The 14,642-nt window shown below is 38.2% G+C and overlaps 1 protein-coding gene across 11 annotated transcripts in view; it reads right to left on the minus strand.

The window, feature by feature from the left end:
* The window catches only part of LOC127851817 (protein-methionine sulfoxide oxidase mical3b-like), a 96,055-nt gene that overhangs the window by 20,235 nt on the left and 61,178 nt on the right, over positions 1-14,642 (minus strand). For 10 of the 11 annotated variants that reach the window (XM_052385720.1, XM_052385718.1, XM_052385719.1 and 7 more), the window contains 12 exons: positions 13,727-13,932; positions 12,777-12,892; positions 12,338-12,488; positions 11,512-11,708; positions 10,489-10,739; positions 9,759-10,067; positions 7,422-7,614; positions 6,238-6,423; positions 5,269-5,512; positions 4,604-4,657; positions 1,345-1,529; positions 383-768 (listed from right to left, as the gene is read on the minus strand). In XM_052385720.1, coding sequence (XP_052241680.1) covers positions 383-768; positions 1,345-1,529; positions 4,604-4,657; positions 5,269-5,512; positions 6,238-6,423; positions 7,422-7,614; positions 9,759-10,067; positions 10,489-10,739; positions 11,512-11,708; positions 12,338-12,488; positions 12,777-12,892; positions 13,727-13,932 — 2,478 coding nt within the window. The remainder of the gene's footprint in view (positions 1-382; positions 769-1,344; positions 1,530-4,603; positions 4,658-5,268; positions 5,513-6,237; positions 6,424-7,421; positions 7,615-9,758; positions 10,068-10,488; positions 10,740-11,511; positions 11,709-12,337; positions 12,489-12,776; positions 12,893-13,726; positions 13,933-14,642) is intronic. The other variant, XM_052385715.1, reaches the window with a different exon arrangement.

A 14,642-nucleotide genomic window follows, 5' to 3' on the forward strand; every position in this document is an offset into this window, starting at 1 on the left:
TTCATGTGGGGTTATAAGTATACTGCTTTATACTGTAAAATATTAATTTTAAGAGGATGAGCCTTATTGGTGGGTATTAACTTATCTACTTCAAAGTATAAATCATACAAAATGTTTTCACTCATTGGTACATTATGTTTTTGGTGTAAATGCCATACTAGTTTTCATTGAAAGTCTGCACCAAGGCCAATGTCAAAATAAACTTCAAATCTTGAGACTGACTAGCTCTATTAGACAATTTATTTGCTTTATGCTTACTTACTTACAAACCCTTCACAATACGAATGAAAACAACAACTCAAAATATTCATCAACATATTACTGAAACATTCAACAACTTAGGTACCCAACAGTTGTAACAACAACAACAAATGAAGCCCACCTGACTATCTGTTGCCTCACTCTCTCCCGTCTTAACAACGCTGGCAGCAGACGTAGAACTATCCTGGACTGGTTCTGGTACGGGGTTCTTGCGCGCCATGCCAAACATTTTGAAGGGGTCCAGTCTAATGGGCTCAGGAGGGGCTGTAAAGAAGTTGGCCCTCGCCTTTGACACAGCCACACCAGGGCTTGTGGCACTCACAACAGGTTTGCCGACCTCCACACGTTTGGAAGGGGCCACAGTGCTGGTGGATGGCGTTACTGAAGGCGAAGATTTGGACTCGGTCCAGGCTGACTTGGGCTCAGACCTGCCGCTTGCCGGCTCCTGAGACTCCTCTTCCAACTCCGTGTCCGAGTCGTCTGTCTCATAGTCATCATCATCATAGTCTGTGTGAGAAACATGATGAAATGAAGTGGTATGCAATGAAAAAGTGGAAATTAATGGGGCCTCGCTCTGAGAAAACAGGGTTTAATTGATGAGTGTAAAGTGTCATCTCAGATCAGCCTGTGCAGTCTGCAAAGGTTAATCGGAGATGGCACTTTCCACTTGTATGATATTTTTCATTAAAAGGAAGGATTGTCTCAGTGAAAATCCAATTCCGTTATAAAATGTAGTCCATGATAGCCTTTGCAGACATGCACAAGCTAATCTTAGAAAAAACTTTTAGCAAATGCAATAAGCCCTATTTTCCCAGAGCGAAGCTGAAACGTTTTTAGATACAGCAATCATTTTAAGTGTATGAGAATCTTGTCAATGCAAATATAAATATAAATTAAATTTAAACATTGTGCTATGAACACAAATAATTATTGATCTTTTTATGATTTTTTTTTCTTAATGCTTAGTTAAAGTGGCACACAATTTTTTGATATGGGAAAAAATGGTTCCATCTATAAGATTATCATATTTTCTGCAAAGGGTTAAGGGTACATACAAGTGCACATGCTGGCTATGTCACTCACCTTCCACCTCTGTGTCCTCCTCCCCCTCCTGTATGCGAGTGTACCCGTCCTCCCCCTCTGCACCCCCGTCGTCAAGCAGATTCTCTGTGGACCGCTTGAGGCTCTCCTTGGCCAGACACAGCGACTCCTCCAGCTTGCCGGACTTGTACAGGTCCACTGCTTCCTGGAAGTCATTGTTCTCTGTCCTGGAAATGGTGGTGGAATTTTCACAAATTAATGTGCGGGGTTAGACTTATCAGAAAAATATCTGTCAACCTTTATTCAAATGTTGGATTGATATATCTGAAGGTTAACCCAAATTGCACAAATAGATCTGAAAAGGTTTTAAATCAATTCTCGGACATACATAAGGTATATTATATCAAACATATTATGGGTGATTTCACTGGGTGGTCTAGAACTACGATGAGCCCATATGGCATAAGACCAATTTTCATAAGACGCAGCTCAATGGATTACTAAGATGTCCCAGTGACACTATATTTGTATGATCATACTCATAAAAAAGAGTTAAACATAACCAACTCAAATGTATATATTGATCCAATTACAAAAACACTATTTCAAACTATTGTATGAAACAAATCATTGAACTCATTTGATGAAACCAATGATAGAATATTTGTACATGTATTAATATTTGTTCATTAAAAGCAAGCTTTGAAAAAAAATAATAACCGCAATTGAGCATTGACAGAGTGTATGAATGTAATTTGATTACAATATGAAGAACATCACATGATTATGTAAACAAATAAAGCAATAGTGTCATGACATACCATTTCACATGTTTAAATTTTGGTAAATTAAAATAAAAAAAGCATGATAAGGCTGGTCTATTTATGACATGTTATCATCCCTCAACTACATGTTATCATCCCTCAACTACATGTTATCATCCCTCAACTACATGTTATCATCCCTCAACTACATGTTATCATCCCTCAACTACATGTTATCATCCCTAAACTACATGTTATCATCCCTAAACTACATGTTATCATCCCTAAACTACATGTTATCATCCCTCAACTACAGGTTATCATCCATCAACTACATGTTATCATCCCTCAACTACATGTTATCATCCCTCAACTACATGTTATCATCCCTCAACTACATGTTATCATCCCTAAACTATGTTATCATCCCTCAACTACATGTTATCATCCCTCAACTACATGTTATCATCCCTCAACTACATGTTATCATCCCTCAACTACATGTTATCATCCCTCAACTACACGTTATCATCACTCAACTACATGTTATCATCCCTCAACTACATGTTATCATCCCTAAACTACATGTTATCATCCCTCAACTACATGTTATAATCCCTCAACTACATAAGGCTGGTCTATTTATGACATGTAATCATCCCTCAACTACATAAGGCTGGTCTATTTATGACATGTAATCATCCCTCAACTACATAAGGCTGGTTTATTTATGACATGTTATCATCCCTAAACTACATAAGGCTGGTTTATTTATGACATGTTATCATCCCTCAACTACATAAGGCTGGTCTATTTATGACATGTCATCATCCCTCAACTACATAAGGCTGGTCTATTTATGACATGTAATCATCTCTCAACTACATAAGGCTGGTTTATTTATGACATGTTATCATCCCTCAACTACATAAGGCTGGTCTATTTATGACATGTTATCATCCCTCAACTACATAAATCTTTTTGGCTGTAAACACTAAAATCATGTAAGTGCTGGTAACACTTAAGTCCCAATGCATATTGCTAACAGAACATGCATGTCAGTCACAACTTATCATTTTGTTAAGATGAACGCATCACAGAACATTACAGCTGATACGCAGTCAGTTTGAACAAGGCTATTGTCAAGCAATATGGTCCCCTACCCGCTCCAACATTGTCAGAAATTCTACCATTTTCAGAAGAATTTTTTATTATTTTTTTGGTTGCCATAGCAGCCACAATTTTTGACGTAGGAACAAAATGAAATGACGTGCATAATGTCCGTATCGCCATCTATCCATGTTGCACGTTTCATGAAAAAATATTAAGAACTTTTAAAGTTATCGCAGGATCCAGAAAAGTGTGACGGACTGACTGACAGACAGACTGACAGACAGACGGAGTGCAAACAATAAGTCCCCTCCGGTGAAACCGGTAGGGGACAATAAAACACTTTTAAATTATATCTAAACTACATTCTCAACTAAACTTCAGTCTAGCTCTAGCAAATTTCTAACTTAAAGACACAGAAAAATGCACATGCACAACTTGTGAACTAACATACACACATCTTTACAATATTGTCACAAAGCTTCAGATATCTGGACCAAATTCTCTAAACGCATTAATTGAAACGAGTGCGCTCTAAGATACCTGGGTTTCATGCATGTTTATAAAGTGTCATCCCAGATTAGCCTGTGCAGTCTGCACAGGCTAATCAAAGACAACCCTTCCTGCCTATTCTGAATTTTCCAATAGAAAATACTTCTGTTGAAAGAAAAATTCAATTAAAGCACTGCACAGGCTAATATGAGACAACGCTTAAAACACATGCATTTAACCCCATATTTCCAACGTGTGCATTGTAAAATGTTTATAGCTATACCAAATACATTCCCTTCCTGCTTAGGATTTTCATCTTGGCAAGTTTTTGCCATGTTTTCATTGTCCTCTCCTTTCTTATTATCCTTCAAAATTGTGCAAATCAACAAGTCATTGATTGGTGCATTTTAAAAACCAAATATGGATGATTTTCCCTCTTTATTCCATTTTTCTTGACGTTTTGGTACAGAAAGGTCGGACAGTTCACTATGGGCCATTACTCTTGTTCTCTGATTTTTTTAAAACATAAATTCCAACGATAGCGATAACAGTGGGGTTTACAGATGCACACAAAAGCAACACCCAAACATGTGTTCATTTCCATTAGAATAGCCAAATATTAAGAAACAATGTTGACTGCATTCAACTTAAAAAAGTAAACAATCATGCCATCATACTGAAATAAGTCTTAAAATTAAAAAAACAAAAACTTAATATTAACAAGAAGTGGACATGAATCATTGTGGTAATTACTATAAAGATCTAATTTGTGACAACACCATGCTGTGGACAACTGAAAAAACAAATTTCTTAAGAACAAAAAATTGAATCCTTATTAGGAAGTGGACATGAATCATTCTGGTAATGACTACAGAGATCTACACTGAGACAACACCATGCTTTGGACAGACATGGGGTGGGGCATTCCCGCCTACCAGACTGTTAGCAGCTCCTCATAATCCATCTCATCCATTTCTGACAATAACTCTCTGAAAATGGCCACATACATCATGTCATTGCTTATCATCTTGAGAATGAAGGGCAGTTTTCATTCAATAATCTGGGTGAAACTGTAGAATCTCATGCTACAAAGAATTCCATTTGTTAACATTAAGTAAAGGCGCATGTTTTTGGCTTTGTATTTTATTTGAAGTTTGTATGCACCAATGAAAATACTGTGTTTATATACTAGTAACTATTCTGGGATGTTAATCCCTTGACCCACATCACCAAAACTATTCTATTTGAATAAATCCAGACACCATAAGAGTGCATCATTGTTTACAACACGTGTCGGAATTCAGCTAATCATAGCAGAACAAAATCAGGATTATTTTCAAACACAAGTTTAAAAAAAAATCTAAATCAGAGTAGTTTGTAACTAGTTCTAGGGTGTATTTAGGAACCCCCTTAAGGAGGAAAATACCATATCCCCCCCTTTTAGGGTCCACCAAAAAGTCTTCATTTTTAATCCAATCCAATGCAAGACTCCGAAATAATACCCCATACAAAATGGCAGAGCAAACAATTTCTGGAAAATAAGTACTGAGTACTGACTTTGTACCCCATATTTTATTTCATTAACCCCTTCGTTACTCACTCAAGATCTGAATCATCGCTGTCCATTTCCTCGTCCTCCTCCATGTCTCCCTCCCCCTGGTCCCCGGCCCCGCCCTCCAGGGCCCCGTTACGTGCCAGACTCATGCTCAGGTTGTGTTCATACTGCTCCTCCTCTGTCTCCTCTATCAGACCCTCCATCGTGTTCTCAAACTCTATCCTCTCTGGCGTCTTCAACGCAGACAGAGCTGAATTGTCCTCTGTGATCGCTACTGGCGACAACAGATCTGAAAGACATACATCTCTAAATAGCCGTGTTTAAGTGCCTTTCAGCCTAGATTGGATTTTGGCTAAGAAGAGACTTCCTTTGAACAAACAAAAATAAATAAAACTGAAAATGTCTTCCCTTATTAGGCTGTTTAGACTGCACTGCGAAATGCACAGGCTCATCTGGGACAACTCTTTATGCACACGCATTAAGCACCATTTTCCCACAACACAGCTCAAATATTATATTCAAGCTCTATATTAAGTTTAACATTTTAGAATTCCTCTACACCATGGTGACCTATACAACATACAAACTGTTTTTTTAGTGCTGTTTCTTTTTTGGCAACAGTTCCATTGCAGACATCTTCTTTATCATCAATCTACCCATTACGATATGCACTTTGAAGTGAAGCTTAGGAAATCAAATTTAATTAAAGACCTTTCTATATATTCAAAACATACTGATAAGAAGCAAACAGCATAAAACCTGAACAGACTACAAGTTACTAACAGGCCGTTTTGGTTTTATTCTGGTTGCATATAATTATTTTCACTTTGCTCTATAGCAGATTGGGTAAAAAGGTCAAACGATTTAACATAAATAGATGCCATTTATTCCATCATTCAAAATTCAACAAAATTCATTAAAATGATTGAAAACCATAATAGTGTGTGACAAATTCGTATCTGTAGCCCGGACGTTTGAATATTTCTGGCCGAACAAAACTTCACTACAACATACCAGGTGTTTTCTTGGGTGACCGTGCTGTAGTGGACACCTTGGTAGGACTGGGGCCACTGATGTTCCTGTCCAGAGGTACGCGTTTCTCGCACGTACTATCTGCAGCGTCCTCCGCTACACGCTTCCGTGCTGGACGACCAAACCGACTCTGGGGAAGGGCGTGACGGGGACAGAAGAAACGTGTGGCTGCAACAACAGTGGGATTTACTCATTACCACTCAGATATGAATTTTGATGTGTTTGTGTTCTCTCAGAAAATCAGATTCATTTTTAAGAACTTTCATGCATAATAAGGAAAAACTTAATAATATTCAACAGGTCAAAATGTGTGACAATTACTACAAGATTGTCATCTTCACAACCTCAAGAGTTACGAGTTAACAGACAGAATACTAATTAGCTCCCTACTGAATTCACTATTTTGACCATTTTGAAATAAGTTTTTAAACACCTGACCATTGTCCACATGTTATTTAACTGAGTACATAATTACTTGCACATATCCCAAGATATCTTTACTACATGCTTACATTTTTAAAAAGGATTTCACTATTAACTTCTGCAGCTTTAACAAAATATATTCTTACTTCACAACGAAGCAATCAAAACAATAACAAGGGACAATATTGTCACAAAACCAGGTTTTCATTGTGAAAAAAAAATCTGATAAAGGGAGAAAACTCAAACTGAACTTTTGAAATGAACAAACAAAATTAACCCCCTTTGTAAGTTTGTTTTTAAAAAAAATCTATTTTTAGTCGTGGCGACCTTGACATTGGAGATATTGACGTGATTCTTTCGTGCGACACACCGTCCTATGATGGTGAACAAATGTGCCAAATGATTTTAAAATCTCACAATGAATGACATAGTTATGGCCAGGACAAGCTCATTTATGGCCATTTTTGACCTTTGAACTCAAAGTGTGACCTTGACCTTGGAGATATCGACGTAATTATTTCGCGCGACACACCGTCCAATGATGGTGAACAAATGTGGCAAATGATTTTAAAATCTGACAATGAACGACATAGTTATGGCCCGGACAAGCTTGTTTCGCACGCCCGCCAGCCTGCCAGCCCGCCCGCATTCGCCAATCTAATAACCAGTTTTTTCCTTTGGAAAACCTGGTTAAAAATTATAACTATATAATAAAAATAATGTCACAAAAAAACCATACATACCATCTCCATATGATGTTTTATCAACGGAGTAGGTTTCATTGCGCAAAATGACGGCACAGAAGTCACACTTGAAGCACTGTCTGTGAAAGAAGACATTTTCTGCCGACATTCTCTCCATGATATATACACGCTTCTTGCAGAAGAAACAGAACTCACTGGCAGGCTGGGACGCAACCATCATTGGCTGACCTTTCTGCAAACAACATTGAAACTACATGTACTGTTTGAGACTAGTGATGGGAATACTGGGCTGAATGCATGTACATAAAGGGTTGTCCCAAATCAGCCTGTGCAGGCATAACAGGCTGCTCAAGGACGACATCCTCAGCCTCAACAATTTTTTTGCAAAGAAGCGACTTCATTTAAGAGAAAAAAGTATATATACCATAAATGCAGAAAATGTAATCCTTGATCAGCCTGTGAGGACTGATCAGGCTAATCTGGGACGATACTTTACGCAGATGCATTTTCCCCGTTTTCTTAGAGCAAGGGTCATTAACCCTTTGCATGCTGGGTAATTTGTCTTCTGCTAAAATGTCGTCTGCAGAATTTCTAAAATTAGCATTTTCTTCGATTTTTTTCAAAGAATACTATCAGAATAGCAAACAGTTTGGATCCTGATGAGACGCCACGTTCTGTGGCGTCTCATCTGGATCCAAACTGTTTGCAAAGGCCTTTAAAATTCAGCTCCAGCGCTTTAAGGGTTAATAAACTCATGTGCGATAACAATCAAAAATTGTTTCATTACCAGTACTTTATAAGAGTACATCCTTGCCAAATTGTGAATGCTTCAAAATAGAAGCAAACCTTTGAGCATCAATATTTTAGCAAGTATATGTCCCTAAACGTATGTTTTATTGAAATTAATATTTAACTTTAGCACTAGCAGGTGTTTCAAGCCGATATGAATGGATCAAATGTTTGAATTCAATTTTATTGAATTATTTACAAGGAATTACATGTAGCAACTAGGGGCAAGATATGAAGTAAACTCAACATGATAGAGTAGTAAAGCTTACTAAGTAACAAAATTATTATTATCATGATTATCTAGAAAATATTTGAGCTGGGCTCTCGGAAAATGGGGCTCGATGAATGTGTGTGAAAAGTTGTCCAAGATAAGCCTGTACAGCTTGCACAGGCTAATAAGGGACGACACTTTCAGCTTTTATAGTATTTTCGTAAAAAGGAAGTCTCTTATTTACAAAAATCCAAAATTAGGTGTAAAGTGTTGTCCCTGATAAGCCTTTGCGGACTGGACAACACTTTATCCACATGCATTTAGCCCTTTGCAGACTGGACAACACTTTACCTACATGCGTTTAGACTTTGCAGACTGGACAACACTTCATCCACATGCATTTAGCCCTTTGCGGACTGGACAACACTTTATCCACATGCATTTAGCCCTTTGCAGACTGGACAACACTTTACCAACATGCGTTTAGACTTTGCAGACTGGACAACACTTTACCCACATGCATTTAGACTTAGCAGACTGGACAACACTTTACCCACATGCATTTAGACTTTGCAGACTGGACAACACTTTACCCACATGCGTTTAGACTTTGCAGACTGGACAACACTTTACCCACATGCGTTTAGACTTTGCAGACTGGACAACACTTTACCCACATGCATTTAGACTTTGCAGACTGGACAACACTTTACCCACATGCGTTTAGACTTTGCAGACTGGACAACACTTTACCCACATGCGTTTAGACTTTGCAGACTGGACAACACTTTACCCACATGCATTTAGACTTTGCAGACTGGACAACACTTTACCCACATGCGTTTAGACTTTGCAGACTGGACAACACTTCATCCACATGCATTTAGCCTTTTGCAGACTGGACAACACTTTACCCACATGCATATAGCCCTTTGCAGACTGGACAACACTTTACCCACATGTGTTTAGACTTTGCAGACTGGACAACACTTTATCCACATGCATTTAGCCCTTTGCAGACTGGACAACACTTTATCCACATGCATTTAGCCCTTTGCAGACTGGACAACACTTTATCCACATGCATTTAGCCCTTTGCAGACTGGACAACACTTTATCCACATGCATTTAGCCCTTTGCAGACTGGACAACACTTTATCCACATGCATTTAGCCCTTTGCAGACTGGACAACACTTAACCCACATGTGTTTAGACTTTGCAGACTGGACAACACTTTATCCATATGCATTTAGCCCTTTTTTCAGAATGAGGCTCTCCCTAAGCAACAAAGTCAATATAATCAAAGGTTTTTCTGAAATATGCATTGATTTTTAATATCAGTGTAAAAGCAAAATGTAACTCCATGGCAACTTACCACCCTCCTGGACAGTGGCTCCGGTGGTGGTTCCTCACAGTTCTTCTTGAACTTTGACACGAGCAGCTCCGCCATCTTGCTCACCTTGACAACCGGCATCATCTCTTCCCGCATCTTGATCCCCTTGAGCTCGTCTGGCCGGTCATTGGTCAGTCTATTGGTGATCTCGTCCATTGGGAGCTTGCTCTCCTTCACACGATGTTGGGGATCTGGGTGCTTTGCGTTGCCCTGGTCCAGGCGGCTTGTGATTCGGTCGATTGGCAGTTTTTCTATGGGCATTTTGTATCTTGTAAGTTCCACGTTACCGTTCTGAAACAGATTTTTCCTTTTGATAGATAATCCTTTTTTTCAGCAAAACAAAATTTTCTGAGGTGATATTCCCAAAATGTTTGTACATCCCTTACATGTAGATCATAAAACACACAGAGGTTTAAAATTTGTTATTCTGAAGCTTTCATTTAATATATTGCAGATCCTATTTTATCCATAAAAGGGGATGAAAATTGACATTGAAACAAATGTTATTGAATGAATAGATTACTATATTTCAACCCTTTTACCGAATTATAAGAGCAACAGATAAAAGTAAATATACTAGGTAACAAATTATTTAAATATCTCTGATCTTAATGAAAAACATTGTAATTTATCTTAGCTAAACTATTTATAGTCAATTACAATCAAATATGCTTTAAAATCAACAACAAAGCAAGAAGATAATCAAACTTACCCTGATATCATTTCTTTCCTGTTCCCAGTTAGGATTTGTAAAAACGCTGTTAATTTTCCCGATGTCATCCTGTTTCTGATGATGATGGCTGTTATTTACATTGTTTTGCCTCTCAACATCATCCTCTTTCTTGGATTTCATCAACTTTGAGACGCTGCGAGAAGACCTTAACTTCTTGATAAATGAAAGACGAGATGGGTTTGGAGACCGGTGCTTGCGGTTATCGTCAAAACTGCTGTTCAAGAAATCCTCTGAAATTTAGTTATCATCATAATACTTTACCACATATAGATATACAGTTTGCCTGGTTTTACTGTAGCAACGCTCAAAATATAATTGGCTCAGTATTTCTATGAGACTTATACACATCTGAAAGATTATAACTGTTACTATGTTGTCTTAATTTGCTTGCTGAAAGGTAACACAATGATCTAATTCTGTGCTCTCTCTGGACAGTAACTGTCTCAAGGAAATGTAACTTGACAATCTGACCAAGAAAAAATATTTTAATTTCATTCAAATGAAGCCATTGCTTTAAAGAACTACAATTGAGATTCATTCTGGGAAATCTGGGCTTAATACATGTGCAGTCCACATAGGCTAATCAGGGACAAGGCTAATTAGGGACAAGGCTAATCAGGGACAAGGCTAATTAGGGACAATGCTTATCAGGGACAAGGCTAATCAGGGACAAGGCTAATCAGGGACAAGGCTAATCAGGGACAAGGCTAATCAGGGACAAGGCTAATCAGGGACAAGGCTAATCAGGGACAAGGCTAATCAGGGACAAGGCTAATCAGGGACAAGGCTAATCAGGGACAAGGCTAATCAGGGACACTTTCCCTCTGCTCTGGATTTTTGTTTAAAAAGAACCATCCATAAAACGTAAAAAAGCGGAAAAAGTCTTCCCTGTGCAGTGTACACAGGCTTATCTTGGAACATACTTTATGTGTATGCATTAAGCCCAGTTTTCCCACAACATGGCTCAATAAGTTCACATTCTATGCTGCTAGAGCCACCTACCGCTGGGAGGCCGCTGTTTCTTGAACAGATCGTGGAACTGTGTGAGGTAAGAGACCACAGAGAGCTTGTCGGGACACGCGCAGGCTGCCATGTCCTCTCCTGTCATAACGGGTGCGATGGAGAACTCGCGACTCGCCACATCAAATGCCAGCTGATTGTTCTCCATCACATCCGCCTCATTCAGTTTTTTAATATCGCTGTAAGGAATAAAGAACTGTTTTTTTGCTTGTATATTAGTTATGTTGTATTTAACAATAATATCAGACATTTAATAATTTCAGACATTTAGATAGGCCAGTTGATCAAAAGTGGTTTACCAGTAATGCACATGCGATGGAAAATGGCACAGAGAAGGATAAAAAACTTTTCTCATTTAAAGTATGAGTGTATGAAAACAAAACTGATTTCAGAACATTGAGTGAATTTTTTTTACATCTTTAATTTTTTCAGATTTGATTTAATGACCATAAATTTTGTCTTCAATGTTAATTTTACTATATATATATTTTTTTTTTAATTAACGTTATGAACAACAAGGTACAACCCAGTACAATAAATCATTATTTCACACAAAAATGCTAAGTTAATAATGTATTCCCAAGTAAGACTTCCAAAGATACATTCCTGCATTCCAGCTTTAATGCATAGAAATATAACAACCCACTTACGTCTGATTTCAAAAAGTAAAACAAAATTGAACTGGGCAAAAACAACTTATCTATTGTTTACATAAACAATACAACATAAACAGAAGTCATACTATGTATGACTGGTTTTTTGGTTTCAAGAAATAAATGCCAATGAAATGATGTTACACCACACTTACATGGCATCAGGTTTGAAGTAATGTATCAGTGCACAGAAGGCAAGACCTGATTTCCAAGAAGAGGAGAGGTCTGTGACGTTGATGGCTTTGTATTCTCCCGTGTTCAGGATCTTCTGACACCAGCGTAACAAACTGTATGTGTCTATCACATCTAAAAAAGAATTGTAACTTTGCAACTTTTACTTAATATGCAATTTTATAAGCTGGTTGCTCTTTAAATGAGCCAAGGCCTTGGCAAACAGGGCTCAATGCCTAAACTGGCTTATAGTTTAGAGGAAAAATTTTACTGACAAATTCAATAAAGGCAAAATGTGTCCTACCTGATAAGGGTATGCACAGGCAAATCTGAGGCAATATTTTACACACATGCATTATGCCCCATTTACCTAGATTCAAATGCATTTAGCCCCTTTTCCCACACTACAGTTCAAACACTTACTGTCGGAGGAAGGCTTGGGTATCTCTATCACCTCGTCCCTAAACGTGTTCTCCCCTGTGTCATATAGGTGCATCACTTGCTTTGGCTTCAGCCATTTCTGCTTCATATTCGTGTACCTGAGAAAGCAAACACTAAATAAGTACGGAAAATACAATGCATGTACAACTGGTCACAAATTGTATGGTCATCATGTCTGCTTTTCATTTTACATTTGTATTAAAATATAGTAAGCTTCAGGTTGATAAGGACCTAACCTGTATTTATAGACTTCTAAATATTTGAGCAACGCTCAGGGCTTTATGCATGTGCGTAAAGTATCATCCCATATTAGCCTGTGCCGTCCACACTGGCTAATCAGTGACTACACTTTACGCTGTTATGGTATCTTTCATTTTGAGAAATCTCTTCTTAGCGAAAATCCAGTGTAGGCCCTCATCAGCCTGTGCATAAGCTTATCTGGGTCAACACTTTATGCACATGCATTCAATCTTGTTTTCCCAAAGCAGCTTATTTACATTATGAGTCTTGAAGACCCCTTAAATTCTGAAACTTATAAAACAAGCTTAAGATATACATATGTGATATTTATTGATCTAAATTTACACTCATATTATTCACAAGCTTTGATAGGAAATATCATTATGTCTATGATAAAGAGTGAATTAAATACACGATTTGCAACAAACATTGTACCGCGGATCTGTTTAAAATCCTAAATGCTAGTCCCAAGGCACGAAAATGCTATCGCTAGTCCTGACAAGTGATTTTTGTTCCAAGACGAGCTGAATATTCTGCTAGGTCCTCTCCCTTGGTGCAAAAAGGTACCATGTGAAATTGAAATTAGAAGGCACATGGTACCTTTTGCTCCCAAGGCGCGATCTATAGGTAGAGTATATGTGGTACCTAGATGCTTGGTCCAGTCTAATATATAGGTAAAGTATATCTGGTACCTAGATGCTGGGTCCAGCCCAAACTTGTTGTGGTCCTGCCTGAGGTTCTCTGGTGTGGTCTGTGAGAGGAGCTGGTACACGCTCTCCCGCTCAGCAATCACCTGCAGGGGGGTCATCTTACACGAGGACCACTGCTTGATCATCCAAGCGCCGTCCAGCGCTCCAAGGAAACCACGCGCGCAGCCTGACCCCGTCGGCCAAAATGGCTAAATGAATGTGATCAATATTGGTATAAATATACAAGAAATGAGTAGACTGATTAAAACTTTAATACTTTGATATATTTGAGCAGCCGTGTATATAAAAGCATTTGTTTTTCTATAACACTTAAAAACAAGAAACCATCGGAGACGGTGATGCTCCCCAAAGTTTTTTTTGTCACAATATTGCACAATATATATTCAAATTAAAGGAAACGTCTTGAGGGCACAGTAGTTGGGGGGACAAGATTTTTTTCATAGAAAATTTCAAAGGGCCATTACTCTGTGAAAAATCATCCGACCAGAACCCGCTGATAATATGCACATCTCCTCTTGGTAGTGAAGCTTCCCATAAAGTTTCATTGAATTCCGGTTATTAGTTGCTGAGAAATAGCCCGGACAAGAATTGCACTATATGTACAGTTAATGGAACATTTCAAAGGGCCATAACTCTGTGAAAAATCATCCAACCAGAACCGGCTGATAATATGCACATCTCCTCTTGGTAGTGAAGCTTCCCATTAAGTTTCATTGAATTCCGTCATAAGTTGCTGAGAAACAGCCCGGACAAAAATTGTGCACGAACGGACGGACAGACGAAGCGGTTACTATATGCTCCCCCCCCAAAATAAATTTTGGGGGAGCATAAAAAACATTTTAAACATATTACACAAAATTTCACATTCACCAATTTACAATTTCAAGAGTAGTATCTA

The sequence above is a fragment of the Dreissena polymorpha genome, chromosome 11 (genome assembly GCF_020536995.1).
Source record: "Dreissena polymorpha isolate Duluth1 chromosome 11, UMN_Dpol_1.0, whole genome shotgun sequence".
NCBI classification, from domain to species: domain Eukaryota; kingdom Metazoa; phylum Mollusca; class Bivalvia; order Myida; family Dreissenidae; genus Dreissena; species Dreissena polymorpha.